Source organism: Taudactylus pleione, unplaced genomic scaffold (assembly GCF_031769625.1).
Source record: "Taudactylus pleione unplaced genomic scaffold, aTauple2 ptg000386l, whole genome shotgun sequence".
NCBI classification, from domain to species: domain Eukaryota; kingdom Metazoa; phylum Chordata; class Amphibia; order Anura; family Myobatrachidae; genus Taudactylus; species Taudactylus pleione.
In genome coordinates, this window is record NW_028284787.1 from 9,487,928 (window position 1) to 9,508,591 (window position 20,664).

The 20,664-nt window shown below is 41.3% G+C and overlaps 1 protein-coding gene across 1 annotated transcript in view; it reads left to right on the forward strand.

Moving 5' to 3' along the window:
- Nucleotides 1–20,664, forward strand: part of PKD1L1 (polycystin 1 like 1, transient receptor potential channel interacting) — a 291,862-nt gene that overhangs the window by 151,071 nt on the left and 120,127 nt on the right. The window contains exons 20-27 of the mRNA XM_088445652.1: nucleotides 705–828; nucleotides 914–1,109; nucleotides 2,349–2,405; nucleotides 9,692–9,892; nucleotides 13,990–14,229; nucleotides 15,627–15,740; nucleotides 17,602–17,759; nucleotides 19,700–19,800. Coding sequence (XP_088301778.1) covers nucleotides 705–828; nucleotides 914–1,109; nucleotides 2,349–2,405; nucleotides 9,692–9,892; nucleotides 13,990–14,229; nucleotides 15,627–15,740; nucleotides 17,602–17,759; nucleotides 19,700–19,800 — 1,191 coding nt within the window. The remainder of the gene's footprint in view (nucleotides 1–704; nucleotides 829–913; nucleotides 1,110–2,348; nucleotides 2,406–9,691; nucleotides 9,893–13,989; nucleotides 14,230–15,626; nucleotides 15,741–17,601; nucleotides 17,760–19,699; nucleotides 19,801–20,664) is intronic.

The window sequence follows — 20,664 nt, forward strand, 5'->3', positions numbered from 1 at the left end:
ACTTGATAAGAAAAAGGCTCTATTTTCACATATTTTAAAGACCTATTTAATGTATTTTTATAACCTAATTTGAGTTAGGAATTAATAAATTATCTTTATATTTTAAGATGAATTTAAAATACTCCTGAATTCCATGTTAAACAGAAAAGGATGCTTTTTTTTTTACAGTGACCAAGTTTGCAAGTTTGACCCATTTTATACTAATAGTAAATTAGTCATTTTTTTATTTCATACTATAATTATTCTCTAAAAGTCACCAGTCATTATTATTATTATTAATAATAATAATAATAATAATAATATAATACTAGCTACTTAATGACCATTTGGTTTTGTTCATCTGCAACTATGATATTATGTTTCCAGTTTTTTGCATTTAGGATACATTCACAAATAATAGTAGCAATAAAAATAATAACAATAATAGTGATTAAAATCGTAGACATCATGTCCTAATTTTCAGCAGTAAACTATATGAGGAGTGAAATTTTGTTTTGGAATTTAATAATGCTGAACTATAATGAATTCAACATGCTGTTATTTTATTGTTCTTTGTTTAAATATATATATTTTTTTGTTTTTGGTTAATATTGGTGCTTTGTAACAAACAGGTTTTTCAAGATAATTAGATTACTATTTATAAGAACCATATTGGATAAGTATGGCTGTTACATCTTCTAATTTAAGTCCTTTTTTTATTTCAGTTACTGTTTTCACACAAATTACAAATCTGTATGGATCACAAACACAACCATGCCCTGTGAATGTGACTGTAAAACCAATTGTTTTTGGGAATACAGTTAGTAACTCCTTATCAGAGCAGGAACTGTACGTATATGAAAAATTGTTGTCTGAAGTGTCTACATCATGATTTGCTTACCGCCATTGATACAATCTACTTTATTTTATGTAGGTTTCATGACAGCTTAAAAAATCTTTCTACACTTGTATTAGTGGGAAATCACATTGAGATTCGAAACTATGTTGTGTTATTGACCACAGTCCTCAATCGATTATATACAGAGGACTCTCAAATGGCTTTCAAACAACGTTCACAAATGAGAAATGAACTAATAATCACTGTTCAGAGACTACCATTTAGTAACCAGGTAAATAAACTCTTTCTGCATTAGTGTAAATAAGACTATACAGGGTGCCAGGCAGTGATCCAGATCCTAAGAGTGAGATGACAAAATCTCCAGTATTAAAAAACTTCTTACAACATTAGAAACTGAAGATTAAAGGGAGATGGTGGTATTTTCAGTGGTTCATTGAAACATTAATATATATGTGTGGTAGCTTGTCAACATTTAATTGCCAGTCATGTGAAAAAAATAAGCCTTCCCTCTCCAATAGAGGAATATAATAGTAAATAACTCATAGAGGGATCTATTTACTAAGCAGTGTTAGCACCCAGATTAAGGTGCGAGAAAAGGCATTCTGTGATTTACCTGCTTCCCGACAAGGCAAACTGCGCATTGATTTGAATAGCTGCGGGAGCTCCCTCCCGCGTCTATTCATCATCGCGCTGAATTGAATTCCCCCCTATGAGTTAGTTTTTTATTTGGTGCTACATATTGGTACCAGTTATATCCAGACATCGCGGGTGTCTTATATACTGACAGTATACTGAGGCTATATGAGCTAGTTTATTGTTATAAGATACATCCAGGCACCGCAGGTGTTTTATGTATATACTGGAAGCTTTTTGTATTGTATTGTTTGTATTTTTAGGCACTTTGTGAGTATAACTGTGCATTGATGTTCTATTCATTGATCCCGTTGTAATTTTTTCAGCATTGTTGTACTATTTCTATGGTGATGGTTGTCACTTGTTTATGGCTACCAGGGGAACCACTTGACTCCCGTCGAGAACTGTGCATCATGACGCGTGCATCCAGAAGCCGGGTCATACCTCTGGGCAGTCTGTGAACCAGGTGTATGATATTTAGGGGTCTATCTACAAAGCAGTGATAAGAGACAGAGTGAAAAGTGATAAGGTGCCAGCCAATCAGCTCCCAACTGTCATCTCATAGGCTGTGTTTGAAAAATGACAGTTGGGAGCTGATTGGCTGGTACCTTATCACTTTTCACACTTCACTTTTCACTTCTCCTAACACTGCTTAGTAAATAGATCCCCTAGTATATTAGTGTAACTATATACTACACTATAAATGTATTATGGCTTCCGGTAATCGTGGCTGAATGTTATATTTTTTTTTCAAAACCATTTATACATAATGATGTTATAGATTTAAATAATGAATCATATAAACTTAATAAACATCAGTTATGATTTGTATTATTAAAGAAAAATTATGTTTATATTTTTAAATTTTTAAATGCAGGATGAACTCGCTGATATTGTGTCAATGCTAAGAGATCTTTTGTATGTTTACAACCAGGTACGTTATATGAATGTACAAAATTAGAAGTTAATATGTTTTCATTTGTGCAAATTGTTTTGGTGAAAATTTCTGTAACTTTAGCTGCATATAGTGACCTACATACAGTCAGGTGTATAAATATTGGGACATTGACAGAATTTTCTTATTTTGGCCTATATTCACCACCACAATGGCTTTGAAATGAAACAAACAAGATGTGCTTTAACTGCAGACTTTCAGATTTAATTTGAGGGTAATTACATCCAAATCAGGTGAACGGTGTAGGAATTACGGTTTCTATATGTGCCTCCCACTTTTTAAGGTTCCAAAAGTAATGGGACTATTAACTCAAAAGCTATTTCATGGACAGGTGTGGGCTATTCCCTCGTTATTTCATTATCAATTAAGCAGGTAAAAGGTCTGGAGTTGATTCTAGGTGTGACATTTGCATTTGGAATCAGTTGCTGTAGACTCTCAATATGAGATCTAAAGAGCTGTCACTATCAGTGAAGCAAACCATCATTAGGCTGAAAAATCAAAACAAACCCATCAGAGAGATAGCAAAAACATTAGGTGTGGCCAAATCAACTGTTTGGAACATTCTTAAAAAGAAAGAACGCATCGGAGAGCTCAGCAACACCAAAAGACCCGGAAGACCACGGAAAACACTGTGGTGGATGACAGAAGAATTATTTCCCTGGTGAAGAAAAACCCCTTCACAACAGTTGGCCAAATCAAGAACACTCTCCAGGAGGTAGGTGTATATGTGTCAAAGTCAACAATCAAGAGAACACTTCACAAAAGTGAATATAGAGGGTTCACCATAAGATGTAAACCATTGGTGAGCCTCAAAAACAGGAAGACCAGATTAGAGTTTGTCAAACAACATCTAAAAAAGCCATTACAGTTCTGAAACAACATCCTATGGACAGATGAGACAAAGATCAACTTGTACCAGAGTGATGGGAAGAGAAGAGTATGGAGAAGGAAAGGAACTGATCATGATCCAAAACATACCACCTCATCAGTGAAGCATGGTGGTAGTGTCATGGCGTGGGCATGTATGGCTGTCAATGGAACTGGTTCCCTTGTATTTATTGATGATGTGACTGTTGACAAAAGCAGCACAATGAATTCTGAAGTGTTTCGGGCAATATTATATGCTCATATTCAGTCAAATGCTTCAGAACTCATTGAACAGCACTTTACAGTGCAGATGGACAATGACCCGAAGCATACTGCAAAAGCAACCAGAGAGTTTTTTAAGGCTAAAAGTGGAATTTTATGCAATGGCCAAGTCAATCCCCTGACCTGAATCTGATTGAGCATGCATTTCACTTGATGAAGACAAAACTGAAGGGAAAATGCCCCAAGAACAAGCAGGAACTGAAGACATTTGCAGTAGAGGCCTGGCAGAACATCACCAGGGATGAAACCCAGCGTCTGGTGATGTCTATGCATTCCAGACTTCAGGCTGTAATTGTCTGCAAAGGATTTGCAACAAAGTATTAAAAAGTGAAAGTTAGATTTAGGATTGTTTAGTTTGTCCCATTACTTTTGTCCCCTTAAAAAGTGGGAGGCACATATAGAAACTGTTGTAATTCCTACACCGTTCACCTGATTTGGATGTAATTAACCTCAAATTAAATCTGAAAGTCTGCAGTTAAAGCACATCTTGTTTGTTTCATTTCAAAGCCATTGTGGTGGTGAATAGAGGCCAAAATATGAAAATTCTGTCAATGTCCCAATATTTATGCACCTGACTGTACATGTACAGTATATGGTTAAACATTGTATGCAATAACCAAGAAAAATGTATGGTCAGTCATGTTTAACAGTATCAGTATAAATAACAATGCTACAGAGCTCCTTCTGCCACTGGAGAGTTGGTATTGCCATCTATTATAGTAGATTATATTACTAAAAATCCCATTTTCAAACTCACATCCAGATGTTTTCACATTAAAAACAATAAACTCGCCCAATGTAATAGGGTGTCTGTTTTAGACTCGCAAAAAAAAGATAACCAAAAGTCCCCAAATAATAGACCTGCTTCAGGCTAGCGAGTATATCCTGAGCACAGGGCAGTTTCTAGGGTCTGAGGCTCCCAGTGCGAGCTGTCAAAATGCGCCCTCCCCCTCCTCCTTCAAGAAGCAGTAATATTGTGGAGTGGGCGTGGCCTCATTGTAAGGGGGTGTGGTACCACAGTAAGGGAGCTTGGTCTGGAAAGACCACAGAATGTCAGCCGCTGTGACTACTGAGCCCAGGGGTGGCTAACCTGTCAGAGGCACAGCACTGAAAAATATATGTAGTTAAATCAAAGACAGACAGCATGCACGCACCGAAGGTTAGCGCTCAAAAATTGGGTTGTGGCCTAGCTGTCACAAGCCCACACCGCACTTGTGTGTGCATGCCTTTGGTGTGACATTTGCAGAAGTATGACCTTGTATCACACCTATTTTTAGTCAGGTTGGAGGTCGAGCCCAGCACATTGAAGATACAAGCCATAGCCACATAAAATACACTGAAATAAGCCAGGTCCACATAAAATACACTGAAATAAGCCAGGTCCACATAAAATACACTGAAAAAGCCACTACAGGATTACACTGCAACAAACCACTTCCACATAAAATATATTGGAAAAGCCAGAGACACATAAACTACGTTTTAAAATCACATCCACCTCAAATACATTATTAAATCCAGAACCACATAAAACACATTGAAAAAACAAGATTCACATAATACACACTCTTCATTCCAGCCCCCTCCCTTGCCATTCCAGCCCGACAGGTCTTAGGCTTCCCTCCCACTGGCTCTCAGGCAAAAGTGCCAATTATGCAGTGCCCCCTGTAGTTGTCCCCATATGAAGTGTCCCCTGTATTTGTGCCCCTTATGCAGTGCCCCCTGTATTTATGCCTTTTATGCAGTGCCCACAGACTATACAGATATTACACACACATGCTGCAGCCTGCACACCCCCCCCAAGTGATATTGCGCACACATGCTGCAGCCTGCACCCCCCCAACTGATATTGCGCACACATGCTGCAGCCTGCCCCCCCTAACTATTACACACATGCTCCATCCTGCCCCCCAGCAGATATTACACACACATACTACACCCTGCACTCCCCCCAGCAGATATTACACACACATGCTGCAGCCTGCACCCCCCCAACTGATATTGCGCACACACATGCTGCAGACAGCCTGCACCCCCCCAACTGATATTGCACACACACATGCTGCAGACAGCCTGCACCCCCCCAACTGATATTGCACACACACATGCTGCAGACAGCCTGCACCCCCCCCAACTAATATTGCACACACACATGCTGCAGACAGCCTGCACCCCCTCCCCCCTTCGCGGAGGTTCAGTTACCTGGTGAAGCTGCATTGCAACACATGATGCACAGACATCTCTGCTTGTCCCAGTCCGGACTCCGGAGTGCGGCACTGCGGCAGATGGGAGCGGACAGCCGGGGCCCCTGCTACCACCATGTGACTGTGTGAGAGCAGAGGGCTGAGACCTCAGTGAGGCGGCGGGACACACAATCTCAAGCGGCATACGGAGCGGAGGAAGAGGGCAGGGAAGCGGGCCCTGCTTCAGGAGTCCTGCCACATGACACCCGGGGGGAGTGGAGGACGGAGGTCTCTCCCTCTTAGCCGGCGCGGGAAGAGCGGCTTCCTGTCATGTGACAGTGCCACCCATGACGAGAGTAGGGAGGCGGTGATTGGACGTTGGGCGCATATTTTGCGATTATTGATAGGGTGGAGCGCCCCGTGCGATTGCACGGGTCGCCCGGCCCTAGAAACGGCCCTGCCTGAGCAGGTCAGATTAACACAGAAACATGCACATATCCATGAGATACGTGAATGTTTCTGTGTGTACTTGTGTAAAAGTTTTTGTGTTTTTTTTATTAAAAAAAAGTGACGTCTAGCCCCCTCCCAAAGCCTTACCATCCTCGGGTTTTCTAAAGCCTGTTCTGGTTCTAAGAATATAGGAGACAAAATGGGTAGGGGTCCCCTGTATATTAAGAACCAGCACAGGGCTTTCCTGAGCCGGACATGGTTTTGGAAAATCAGGGAACAAAACGAGTAAGGGTCCCCTGAAAACTCCAAAATGAGCACCGAGCTCTTTCTAGCGGGGGGTAATGCCACAGCCAGGAAAAACCTTTCACCGGTTTCCCCAGCCAAATAATTACCCCTGACCGCTAGTCAACCCAGGCCCAATAAAGGGGCCTAGACTGATAGCCCGGGGCTATCCCCAGCACCCAAGGGCGGTGGGTGCCAGGTTGATTGTGTAATTATGTGTAGTGTAAATTAAATGGTTAAATATTGTCTTTAGTTGTGGAACTACACGTACCAGCAAGCCTCCCCCACATGCTGGTATTTGTAGAGCCACAAATACCAGCATGTGGGGCATTACGGGCCCGCTGGCACTTGTAGTTCCACAACAAAAGAAATATGTAAAAAAACACAAACACACACCGTGATAGTAAAACGTTAATAAAACATACCCTCACACTCACACATACTCACCTAGGATCCGAAGTAATCCATAGGAGTACCTGAAAAAAAAATCCATTCTCACCTCACAAAATGCGTAGGCATCCAAAGGGTTAAAATAACAAACCTGAAAAACCCATACCATGCCGAACTGAGTAAAGGTATGTGTGTGTACACATAACTTTACTCCGCATAAATGACCCGTGTGCCCCGTCACTGAAGGAGCCGCCAGCCAATCAGCAGGCATCTCCATCGGAGCAGCTCGCTGATTGGCTGAATGCGGTAAGCCTGTCTTCCCCATAGACTTCAATGGGGAGAATTCTCCATTGAAGTCTATGATGGGAATCGCTATATCGTAACCACAAGTTTAATTGAGATTAACCTTGTGGTTACATCATTGATACAATATCGCGACACCCGAGCAGTTTAGGATTGAAGGTCTGACCCGGAAGTCACAGTCACATGTCCGCCAGGACCTGGAAGACACCGCTGGAGCCGCTGCACCCGTCAGGAGCAGGTAAGTCACCTCTGGGCCACCAGGAACAATAAGTCGACATTCTATCATGTCGACATTTCATCACTGTTTACAGGATGAACGTCAACATTTTCATGTCGACATGATTTATGTCAATATTATGACTGTCAAGATATCATACCCAACCCATGCACTATATGTGACTCAGAATAAGGCCTATTAGGAGGTATTCCATATACAAACACCTTTATCCTAAAACTTGAGATGTTTTACAACCCTCAGTGTTGCCACAGATCTTAGAAATCTTTATCGGTGTGCAGAGTTGAAAACAAGTCTGTTTCTCCATTTGTAAGCACCGTGTATGCCCAGTAGCCAGGCGCATGGTTCACCGCATGCATCTCCCCTTGCAGCTGAATGGGAATAACTGTGTCTGCATATGTATTACCTCATAATGATGCATTTGTACGTAAGCTAAGTCATGGCTGAGAAGGCGGAATTGCAGGCTATGCATGTGCAAAGATCCGACTGATTTCAGTTAGATCTCTTGCGGTTGGTGCAAGCGCACGTTGATAACGATGATGTCTATTTGTGCAAGAGGATGGATAGAGGTGGTGCAGTCACATAGTGTACAACTCGGCACGCAGGGCAAGTATTTACATTTAGTACCATACACACAGTGCGAGTGTTATTGTGGCCAACTTGCATTAAACTCTAAATTGTCCCCTGCATGTATTGAATTAGATTAAACCGTAATATGAACATGCTAATAGCGCTCACATTATATGCAATAACTATAAAAGATATTCAGCCCCTTTGGCATTCTACACATATTGGGCCTGATTCAGACCCACTCGCGAGCGGCTGTCCGCTCGCAAGTGGGTCGATGGTCTGCACTGCGCATGCGCACGACGGAGGGAGCTCCGTCGTGCACATGCGCGAGACGCGACGAGCGAAGGACTTTCCTTCGCTCGTAGTGTCTGATCAAAGGGGTCATGCTGTCGATGTTGATTGACAGCACGCCCCCTCTGGTGGGCGTGCCGGGGGCGTGCCTGCCAGACGGAGGCGTTCCCAAGGGAACGCCTACCGTCAGAAGCCGGCCCCACTGACATCACTAGTGATGTCAGTGGGAGTGATTTTGGCTCTGATAGAGCCAAAATCACTCCTGGCCCTGCGGTTGAAAAACTCAACCGCAGGCTTCTGCTCGCAGTGGCGATGGTCGCGATGGTCAAGACCATCGCGACCATCATCCTGCACGCTCGTATATGCTGTGGGAGGACGCTCCATATTTATGGAGGTGGGCCCTGATTCAGAGCGAGCGCTCTGGTCAGAGCGTCCGGCTCTGAATCAGGGTCATTATTCCCTACATAATGGAGGCAGAAGTAATTTGTATGGGAATAATTACTACTTATCAACAAAAGTGTAATGTCAAGAACCAACTGTAATGCTTTTTGTTAAATAATTACAAAGATAAACAATACAATAATTTATTACATAAGTATTCACCCTCTTTGTTTTAGTTAGTACATGGCAGAAGCAATAACATTAAATATAAAACAAAGCTGGTTTTATATTTAATAATACTGCCCCTTTACATCCAGCAGCCATAACCTCCAGGCTTGAAAAGTGCTGCTTAGTAAATTTACCCCTTGGTTTTATGAGACCATAGAATGTTCTTCCACTGATTATTATTACTTGTTATTTATATAGCGCACACATATTCCGCAGCGCTTTACAGAGAATATCTTACCATTCACATCTGTCCCTGCCCCAGTGGAGCTTACAATCTATATTCCCTACCACATGCTCACACACATACACACTACGGTCAATTTTGTGAGGAGCCAATTAACCTACCAGTATATTTTTGGAATTTGGGTCTCCCATATGTTTTCATAAAAACTGTTAGATAATATTTCATGATTATCTTCAACACTGGTTTTCTTCCTGCCACCACCCATAAACGTTCACCTTACGTTGTATGTTCCCCTGGCTGGTGCTTTTCAGCAACCTTTTCTTTTATATTGAATGTTCTTTGATGAATCTCTTGTTTGAATAACTGATTCTGGAACCTGTCACAGACATATTTACTTATTTTTAAATTAATGAAATACTCTAATAGTGCACAGATGGATTTTAATTTATCATTCAACCTATGGAGACAACTTTTTGTTTATATAGGTTTATCATGGCTAAAGTTATCAGTGCAGTCAATTATTGCCTATACCAAATATGGTCATATTAAGTTGTATGTGTACATTCAATGATTATGTTATGTGAAATAATTGTAAGTGCTTTTCATCCATTCACACTAGGTATCAGTCAGCAGTGCAGTGCATATTATTAATTATACAAAATCAATCGTGAGAGGGCGATTCGAGAGCAGAGAACTGAAAAGGAAACTGGCAGAAAATTTAATTTTACTAATATCCAGAGCAATGGAAGTGCTATCCAAATCTACGGAAATGAAAAATACATTTATGGATGGAATTGGATTCATCAGTGAATTGATGCTGGTTAGTATCGTTTTAAGGGGTCAATCCAATTAGGTGCGATTTGCAGGTAGCAAGTTTCTTTCATGAAACTCACAGCATATGCGCACACCCGTGAATCCTCCGATCCAATTACAAATGCCTGTTCGCGGTACTTGCAGCAGAGGTTTGCGAATTGACTGCCAAATGTGATGTGAAAGAAGTACATGAAAAAGTGGGGAGACCATCCTGGATCCCTCAAAATTGATAATTTCTTTAGCAGAACTGTATAGAAGGTTGTTTATGGGCATTAGGAAAGTACTGAAGGTTTTTAAATGCTGTCAAATGGCTGATTTGTGCTAATTTTTTTTACATGCAAAAACTGATAAAAAGCAAACTTTTTCGTTTAATCTCAAACAAAATAAATGGAAAATGCAAAAAAAGTTTTAAAAAAAAGATTTTGGGGTACTTTGAGGACACTTAAAAATACTGTAATTAACTTGGGGTGCCTAAACTAACAAAAAAAATAGATTTTGGGGTAATTTGAGGCCATTTTTGTAACCCGAAAAAATGACATGTAACTATTGGGCTAATTAAGCTAATTGGAAATTTCCAATTGCCTAATAAATCATTAGGGGGTATACAAGGGGTTCAGCACAGTGTTCCAACATTTTAACCTTATAGTAAAGATTTTCCCTTCCATCAGAGAGGTGCAAATGGAAAATGCAAATTCACTCTGACTGGTTCAGTGTAAATTGCTAATTGGATTGCAAAATTAATTTGCTGTGAGAATTCGAAGAGAAAACAGCACCTCGCAGTTTGCACCTAATTGCATTGACCCCCTAGTGTTACTACATGTTAATATTTTGCACACATTTTTTTATTATTATTATTATTATTATTATTTATTATTATAAACACAGAATGCCTTTTATGGTTCTTTTGCAAAGAATTATATTTTCTGTCCATATGGAGTATGGTTATTTTATGCCTATGGCAGGATTAGGTGCATGTTAGAAGCTTGCTTCCTCTAGATGCCTCACACTCAATAGTGTGTGACTTATACAGTGTTCTCTGCTGTATTTACTTTCGTTAGATTGAATTGCACTGCCTTCCTATGCTGGATCAGTATAAGGCTATGCACCCACTGCAAAGCCAAAGAGTAAACACATCAACATTAAAAACACATAATAAAAAATAGCTATACATTTTTACATGTGTTGTTTTGTCCTTGAATGTAAAAATTTGTATTTAAAATCTGAACAGGTGGCAATAATGGATGCATTCAGCAATTCCGTTTGCAGCCAACTCAGAATAAGGCCCAATTTGTTCATTTGTTGGGTAGAGGTTACTTCATAGCAGGGGCAGATCTAGACTCTTGCTTTAGGGGGGGCGGTGTGTGTGTATACATATATATAGGAGGAAACAGTAGTGGCACTCCGAATCTCAAAACGGCAGGAGGAAAAAAGTGTTTAATCCATATTGAGGAAAAACAGGCCAACGTTTCGGTGCATCAGCGCCCCTTTGTCAAGGTGAGTAACTGTATATATATATATATATATATATATATATATATACAGTCAGGTCCATAAATATTGGGACATTGACAGAATTTTCGTATTTTGGCCTCTATTCACCACCACAATGGCTTTGAAATGAAACAAACAAGATGTGATTTAACTGCAGACTTTCAGATTTAATTTGAGGGTAATTACATCCAAATCAGATGAACGGTGTAGGAATTACAACGGTTTCTTTATGTGCCTCCCACTTTTTAAGGGGCCAAAAGTAATGGGACAAACTAAACAATCCTAAATCTAACTTTCACTTTTTAATACTTTGGTGCAAATCCTTTGCAGGCAATTACAGCCTGAAGTCTGGAACGCATAGACATCACCAGACGCTGGGTTTCATCCCTGGTGATGCTCTGCCAGGCCTTTACTACAAATGTCTTCAGTTCCTGCTTGTTCTTAGGGCATTTTCCCTTCAGTTTTGTCTTCATCAAGTGAAATGCATGCTCAATCGGATTCAGGTCAGGGGATTGACTTGGCCATTGCATAACATTCCACTTTTTAGCCTTAAAAAACTCTTTGGTTGCTTTTGCAGTTTGCTTTGGGTCATTGTCCATCGGCACTGTGAAGCGCCGTCCATTGAGTTCTGAAGCATTTGACTGAATATGAGCATATAATATTGTCCGAAACACTTCAGAATTCACTCTGCTGCTTTTGTCAGCAGTCACATCATCAATAAATACAAGGGAACCAGTTCCATTGGCAGCCATACATGCCCACGCCATGACACTACCACCACCATGCTTCACTGATGAGGTGGTATGTTTTGGACCATGAGCAGTTCCTTTCCTTCTCTTCTCTTCCCATCACTCTGGTCCAAGTTGATCTTTGTCTCATCTGTCCATAGGATGTTGTTCCAGAACTGTAATGGCTTTTTAGATGTTGTTTGATCTGGTTTTCCTGTTTTTGTGGCTCACCAATGGTTTACATCTTGTGGTGAACCCTCTATATTCACTCTTGTGAAGTCTTCTCTTGATTGTTGACTTTGACACATATACATCTACCTCCTGGAGAGTGTTCTTGATTTGGCCAACTGTTGTGAAGGGGTTTTTCTTCACCAGGGAAATAATTATTTTATCATCCACCACAGTTGTTTTCCGTGGTCTTCTGGGTCTTTTGGTGTTGCTGAGCTCTCCGGTGCGTTCTTTCTTTTTAAGAATGTTCCAAACAGTTGATTTGGCCACACCTAATATTTTTGCTATCTCTCTGATGGGTTTGTTTTGATTTTTCAGCCTAATGATGGCTTGCTTCACTGATAGTGACAGCTCTTTGGATCTCATATTGAGAGTTGACAGCAACTGATTCCAAATGCAAATGTCACACCTAGAATCAACTCCAGACCGTTTACCTGCTTAATTGATAATGAAATAACGAGGGAATAGCCCACACCTGTCCATGAAATAGCTTTTGTTGATAGTCCCATTACTTTTGGCCACTTAAAAAGTGGGAGGCACATATTGAAACTGTTGTAATTCCTACACCGTTCACCTGATTTGGATGTAATTACCCTCAAATTAAATCTGAAAGTCTGCAGTTAAAGCACATCTTGTTTGTTTCATTTCAAAGCCATTGTGGTGGTGAATAGAGGCCAAAATCTGAAAATTCTGTCAATGTCCCAATATTTATGCACCTGACTGTATATAATATATCCAACTGTGACCCAGCACTTACCAGTCCTCTCAGCTGTAAGTGGCTCCGGTGCCCTCCAAAGGGGTATGGTTCCCACAATTGCACATATAAAAAGTAAATGAAGGCGGCACTCAGAGACTTCAGTATCAGGTGAATCAAGCACCCACTGCGGAGTAGCTTTAATGTGGCATCATAACAGCGTCAACGTTTCGGGGATCGTATCCCCTTTCTTGAGAAAGTGCCCATTATGCAGTGCCACCAGTATTATCCCTTATGCAGTTCCCCCAGTAATGCCCCTTATGTTGTGCCCCCAGTATGACCCCTTATGCAGTGCCCCCAGTAATGCCCATTATGTTGTGCCCCTAGTAGTGCCCCTAATGCTGTGCCCTCAGTAATGCCCCTAGTAGTGCCTCTTATGCTGTGGCCCCCCCCTCCACTGTACAGTACTTACCTCTCGCCATCAGCTCTCCTGCGTAGATGCTGCCACTGACTGGATCTCACTAGATCCAGCAGCAGGCGCAGGCTCCTCTCAACGCAGGTGACGTCATGACGTCACCCGCGCACTGCATCACTGGGAACGCTGGCTTCTGAAGCGATCAGAGGTGTCTATAGTCTCTGATCACTTTAGAGACCAACGTTCCCATTTGCACCAGCAACTTGGCCAGCCGTGCTACAGAGGGTGCAAGGGGATGCTTGCTGGGCTGGCGGGCCCCCTAAGCCGCCCGTGCACCATAGCAAGCGCACCCCCTGCACCCTCTATAGTTACTCCACTGATTTCAAACATGCTTTATTTAATCATAACATATATCTGATGGAAGTTAATAGAGTTTCAGTATTTATTTTGTATTACTTTAATATTGGAATTACTTGAATATAAGAATATGGTTATTTTGTTTAACTATTGGAGTGTTTTATACCATTTGTTTCCGTTTTGTTTATCAGAAGTACATTACATTAAACAATGAGCAACATTTTGCCATTAACACAAGTCTCCTGGACCTTCAGACCAATGTGCATGAAAACTCTCATACTAATGTCCAAACCATTGGTACTTCAACATTTTACCTGCCACAGTTATTAGACCATAATAACAGAGGAAAAAACACAAGTATAACATGTTATATTAGCCTAATTAAATATTTCAAGAAAAAGCCTTATTTTTTGGCCACAATGCCTACTGAAGTAAGTATATTTTGTTTTTATATCAATATCTGTTAATATATTATATGCTAATATATTATATTTGTTGCACTCTATCACCTATCTACAATGCATACTTTTAGCATGCACACGTTTTTACAAACCTCTGGTCCATACGTATTTGTGGCAGCTTATGCAAAATGACAGCTTTACGAATGAATATGGTACAATATATACTAATTATTCCTGAAGAGAAATTTCCACACTTTGAAGGTAGTCCAGCATTGTCTGCCTGATTTACAGTTGAATGTATGTAAGTTTGAGCCATTTAAACATTTTGCACAATTGGGCACAACTTACAGTCATATGTTGAAATGCACATATTTATTATTTGTAGTTAGAGAGGCAGATCTGAGTCATTCATATCTGTACATTAAGGGAGTGGAGATGCCATTCAATGATGTCTCTTTGAGACACACCTCATTTTGGGGTCTATGCACTAAATCTTGGCGATAGATAAAGTGGACGGAGATAAAGTACCAACCAATCAGCTCCTGTCATTTTTCAACACAGCCTGTAAAGAGACAGGAACTGATTGGTTGGTACCAGTGGCGTATCTATAATGGGTGCAGTGTGTGCGGGGCACACGGGCCCTGGGTCCAGGGGGGCCCCGCACCACACACCCTGCACCCATATTATTTTAAACTAATCTGTCCGTGGTCCCGCGGCGGGTGTCAGCGCTGCTCAGAACACCGGAAAATGGCCACCGCAGCCATTTTCCGGTGTTTTGTGCATGCCCAGAGTCTACTAAGGCTCCGGTGGCTGGCTAGCCGCATCACATGGCTGCCGGCCACCGGGAAGAGAGGAGGGGGCCCTGCACGGGTAGTGCACACGGGCCCCCTCCTCTCTTAAGACGCGTTGGTACTTTATCTCCATCCACTTTATCTCTTTCCAAGGTTTAGTACATAGACCCCTGTGACTTACACATACCTTGAAGATAAGCCTTTTACAGTAGGATATGTATCTCTGCATGTCCCACAGGCTTGGCACAAGTTGCTGAGCTGATGATATTGTGCTGGAAGAGTCTATAGCTTAGATTGCTTGTCTCTTAAGATATTTGAAACTAGTCACAGCCTCAGAATTGTATGTCTGCAGATGCTTTTTTTTGCATGTGTACAAAAGTAAATTTTTGCATTTAACTGTAAACCAGGCCCTGTGTGTGAATTAATGAGTCTTTATTATAATCTTTCACTAACTGTAAACAATTCTATAACGTCAATAGATTTCTAGAAAACATATTCACTGGCATGTCATGTAAATGTATACTCTTGCGCTATATTGTATTTCTAAGTTGCACTATACTGCTTTACACTCAATTTCTTTTGATTTATATAACTTTTGATGTGGGCTATGTGCTGACTTATATGATGTTTTATTAGCTTAATGGCTATATTACAAGCCTCAGTCTCTATGACTGTTCAACTGGAAGAAAACTCAACACTCGAGACATTGAAACACCATTCAAAATGGAGTTTGAAAACAATAGAAACCAGGTAAGTCAGCACTTGCTTGGCTATAGATTACATCACTATGTATGTGGCTCTAGTATGAATTCTGGGTTATTTGTATTACCTTGGTATGTCAAATCTAGACAACATTTTGGATTGGTGTGAGGCATGTAGTACTTTTTAGTAACCCCACTTTCACCCAGTGCAGCCTGAATCATATTGTTGCATGTATTCAGCAAGTTTTGATCCATGATGATATGATAGCATCAATGAGTTTCTACAGATAATTAGCTGCACATTATTGCTGCAAATCTCCCACCATATCCTAAGTGACTGTGCCTGTGACTGTGTGCCATTGGAGTACACTGAACTTATTGTCCTATTTCTGGAATCATCTTGAGATGGAGTGTGCTTTTGTGACATGCTGCATTATCCTACCAGAGATAGGCATTAGAAGATGGGTAGACTGTGGTCATTAAGGTATACACATGGTTAGCATCAATATTCAGGTCGGTTGTGTCATATAAATGGTGCTTAAATGGTATTAAGGTGCTAATGTGTGCCAAAACACTTTACCCATGCCATTACACCATCACTACCAGCCTAAATTGTTGACACAAGGCAGGATGGATCCACTGGTTCATGCTGTTTATGGCAAATTCTGACACTACCATCTGAATGTTGCCCAGAAATAGAGAATCCTCAAACCAGTTTTGCAGTCTTCATTTGTCCAGTATTTCTGAGTCTGAGGAAGCTGTAGCATCAATTTCCTGTTCTTATTTGTAAGGAATGGAACCAGAGTGGTATTCTATGCTGCAGTCCATCCACTTCAAAATATGGTGTGTTGTGCATTCAGAGATGGTCTTCATACCACTGATGTCAGCTGGAACCAGTATGGCCATTCTGCTCTTGCATCTCTCATTAACAAGATGTTTTTGCCCACAGAACTGCCGCTCACTGGATGTTTTTGGTTTGCCCAGACTTCTCTATAAACTATAGACTATTGTGTTGAATTTTCACTAGATGAGCAGTTTCTGAAATAATCAAAACACACCTTGTGGCACCAACAATCATTTCATGGTGAAAGTCACCTAGATGACGTTTCTTCCTAATTCTAGTGTTTGGTCTGAGGAAAAACTGCATATCTTGACTATGGGCCTGATTCAGACCCGCTTGCAAGCGCATAGCGCTAGCAAGCGGGCCGATGGTGGGCCATTGCGTATGCGCACTGCGCGTGCCCCAGAGCGAGTGAGAAATCACTTGCTCCAGGGCTCGCTACAAGACGGGGCGGCTGTCGATGTTGATCGACAGCTCACCCCGTTTTGTAGGCGGGGAGGGGGGTGGCTGCACAAAAGGAGGCGTTCCCGAAGGAACGCCTGCCGTTTGTGGGCGGTCCTACTGACATCACTAGAGATGTCAGTAGTGGACTTCTTGTTCTATTAGAGCAGGAAGTTCACTCAAGCTTGCGAGACCTGAGACCCTACCACAGGGTCTCCTCTCAAGCCCGATTGTCGTGATAATTGCGACCATCACCAGGCTGCACACACACGCTGTGGGTGGTATTTTTTTGGGGGGCCAGCCTCCAGGCTGCTTGCACAGCTGTGGGTGACCACCCACAGCTGTGCGAGCGGCCTGGAGGCCGGCCCAAAAAAAAATAGGAATGCACTGATTCAGAGCGAGCGCACGCAAACAGCGTGCGCCTCTGAATCAGGGCCAATGTTTTCATGCTTTTGTTCATTGTTGTCTTAGTGCATTGACCTCATGATTGGCTGACTACATATTTGCACCTTATATAATGGCTATTGTGTTTACATAGAATTACTTAATAACAAACGTGGCAGTATATTCGGAAAAAAATCTTAGTTTAATCAAAGTACTTTTAATTGTTTTAAATCTTGTTTTGCAGGATGAAACTTTGAAGAAAACTAAATTTGTATTGTTTCGAGACAAAATAAATTTCCATCAGTTCAATACAACTGTTAAAAACAAACAGTCAGCACTGCAAATAACAATTAGGTTTTCTAAGCCCAAATCCAGAACTTTTCCTGTCTTGCTTTTAATAAGGTGTGTAAAACATTTCTTGTACTATTCTGATTTGCATACTGGGGCAGTGCCAGTTAGTACATTGTAACATACATGGCATAATTCTGTAGTTTTAGTTTTCAATGTTTCTTTATAAAGTTTTCAAAATAAATTGAAAAATACTAATAATTGCAATGAATGTTATTAATTCGTAGTTAAACAAAAATTGGGTTCTGGCTTGACTGCCAATATTGGCTGTTATACAGAGTATGTTATATAAAGTAAAAGCTCCGCTATGTCCAGTTTTCCATATGTTACCATTGACTTTACACGTACTCACAGCTGATGTCTAACTCCAGTTTATCAGAGTATGGATACCCTACATATTCCTGTGTCAGAGGAATAGAGATCACATTACATATTTCTTATAGGATGGCCTGAGTTTGGCCTCGCTTGCAGTCTAGTCTTCAGTCCCATCTACTGCATCTTCTTCCATAGAAAAGTACCTTTCTTCATGGTGCTCTACATATTCAACTGTCCTATATTTTGCCTGAACCTAAACTCGTTCATCTCGGCATTACATATAGAATCCACTAATTTCCAGTTACTAATATGGAAGATGTCTTTTTTTTTTTTTTACTGTGTTTTACCTCAGCTAGAAGGGTGTATGAATTAGCTGCCCTATTTTACAGGTCATCATGTCTGATCTTCTCAAAACACAGAGCTGTCCTTTGGTAATATGGTGTAATTTGGTGTATAAATTCCATCTGAACCAAGATCTGTAACAATATTGTAGCATTGGGGCAAGATCTATCCTCTTAGTTGTGATTACAGGGTCTACATAGGTAGATCATGATCCTTTTGTAGGATAAATCCTTGTTCTTTATAACATGCACAAAAGAGAATGGTTTTCAATTATACATATAATGGCAAGATAGATTAAACCTACAATATAAATCAATAGGCTTACTGTATACAGTACCTCCAAGAGACTCCGGTTCCTGATAACATTACAGCCAACTCTACCAGATCAGTGAGCTCCTCCTGGTCAGCAAGGCATGGAGCCCCAGTCGTGACAGGCATAAACCTGGTCCAAACTTTAACCAGATTTTACAGATATCTTTGCATCCAATAACACCCATTTTGGATGGAAAGTTTTGTGAACTGCTGTATTTGAGTGTATCCTCTACTGGGAGCAGTGTTGTAATGTCCCTACAATGTCTTCAGCAATGACCTTCAAAGTATAAGAAAGAGAACAGTGGATTTGTAGTTCAGAGCTGTTCTTGTTTGATTGGTTCTTTTAGCTAAGGGTTTTGTTCATTGAAAATAAAATTGAACACCTTTTAGTGGAGTATAGAGGAGAGGAGCTAGAATACAAACGGGATGGATATGGGATGCCGGCACTCGGGATCCCGGCGGTCAGAATCCTGATGCCGGCATCCCGTCAGGGTTAAAATGCTGACACCTCTCGGTAGGTATCCTAACCCCCCCTCTTATACTAACCCTCCCTCCCCAGTGCCTGAACATAACCTCCTCCCCTAGTGCCTAAAAGTGACCTTCCCCTCCCCACACCCTAAACCTAACTGTCTCCCCCTAGTGCCTAACCCTCCCCCTGGTGCCTAACCCAAACCCCTAACCATAACGCTAACCCTCTCCCTAACCCCTCTACTTACCTTCAGTATTCTGGCAATCGGGATGCCGGCGCTGTGATTCTGACAGGTGGAATCCCCACGGTTAGGATATTGACCGCATCCCAATACAAATAAGTTAGCAGTTTACATTCAGTTCTTTACCACAAACCCCACGCCCTCTATACCCCACAGTTAGTAGTGAACGCAAATGGAATAAGAAAAATGGATTTAGTGGTAAGTACGAAAACCCACCTTTTCTTCTCAGGATTCCAGCTAAATATAAAATACCAGTAAATATTAGAAATATATGGATTTAAGAAAAGTCTGACATATTTGTATTATTTTTAACAGGCATTCTAAAAAACCTTCTCCATCTAGCTTTAACATAAATCAAATACTTTCTTGGGAAGAAGATTCTGCTGACATATTTATTCCTGCAGATTCCATTAGAGGTTTGTTTTTTTTACTTTTGTACTGAAATATCTGCTGTGAAAAATTTAGGTAGTTGAGTCTCTAGTTGCTTTCACATCCCAATAAGTTCAGTTTTTATGACAAAATTGTATATCTTGGACTAGCATATAACACCCACATATTGTAAGCATTTAATTCAAGATCCCTAAAACCAGCCCCCCAAAAAAGCACTATAATATGCGAGTGCAGTATGGCCCTCATTCAGAGCCGTACGCTCTGAGCAGAGCGCACGCTCTGAATGAGGGCCGCCCTCCATGAAAATGGAGCGTCCTCCTGGACGCTCGTATAGCTGTGGGTCACCACCCACAGGCTATACGAGCGTGCAGTTTGATGGCCGCGATGGTCGTGACCATCGCAACTGCGAGCCGGAGCCTGCGGTTGAGGTTTTCAACCGCAAGCTCCTGAGTGATTTTGGCTCTATCAGAGCCAAAATCACTCCCACTGACATCACTAGTGATGTCAGTGGGCCGGCTTCTGACGGGAGGCGTTCCCGTGGGAATCAACATCGACAGCAAGCCCCCTTTGATCAGACACAACAAGCGATGGACTTTCCTTCGCTCCTCGCGTCTGGCGCATGCACGCGACGGAGCTCCCTCCGTCGTGCGCATGCTCAGTGCACACCATCGACCCACTTGCGAGCGGACAGCCGCTTGCGAGTGGGTCTGAATCAGGCCCTATGTGTTTTGTATAAATATATAAATGAGAAAAAAGCACTATAATATGCGAGTGCAGTATGTGTTTTGTATAAATATATAAATGAGAAAAAAGCACTATAATATGCGAGTGCAGTATGTGTTTTGGATAAATATATAAATGAGAAAAAAGCACTATAATATGCGAGTGCA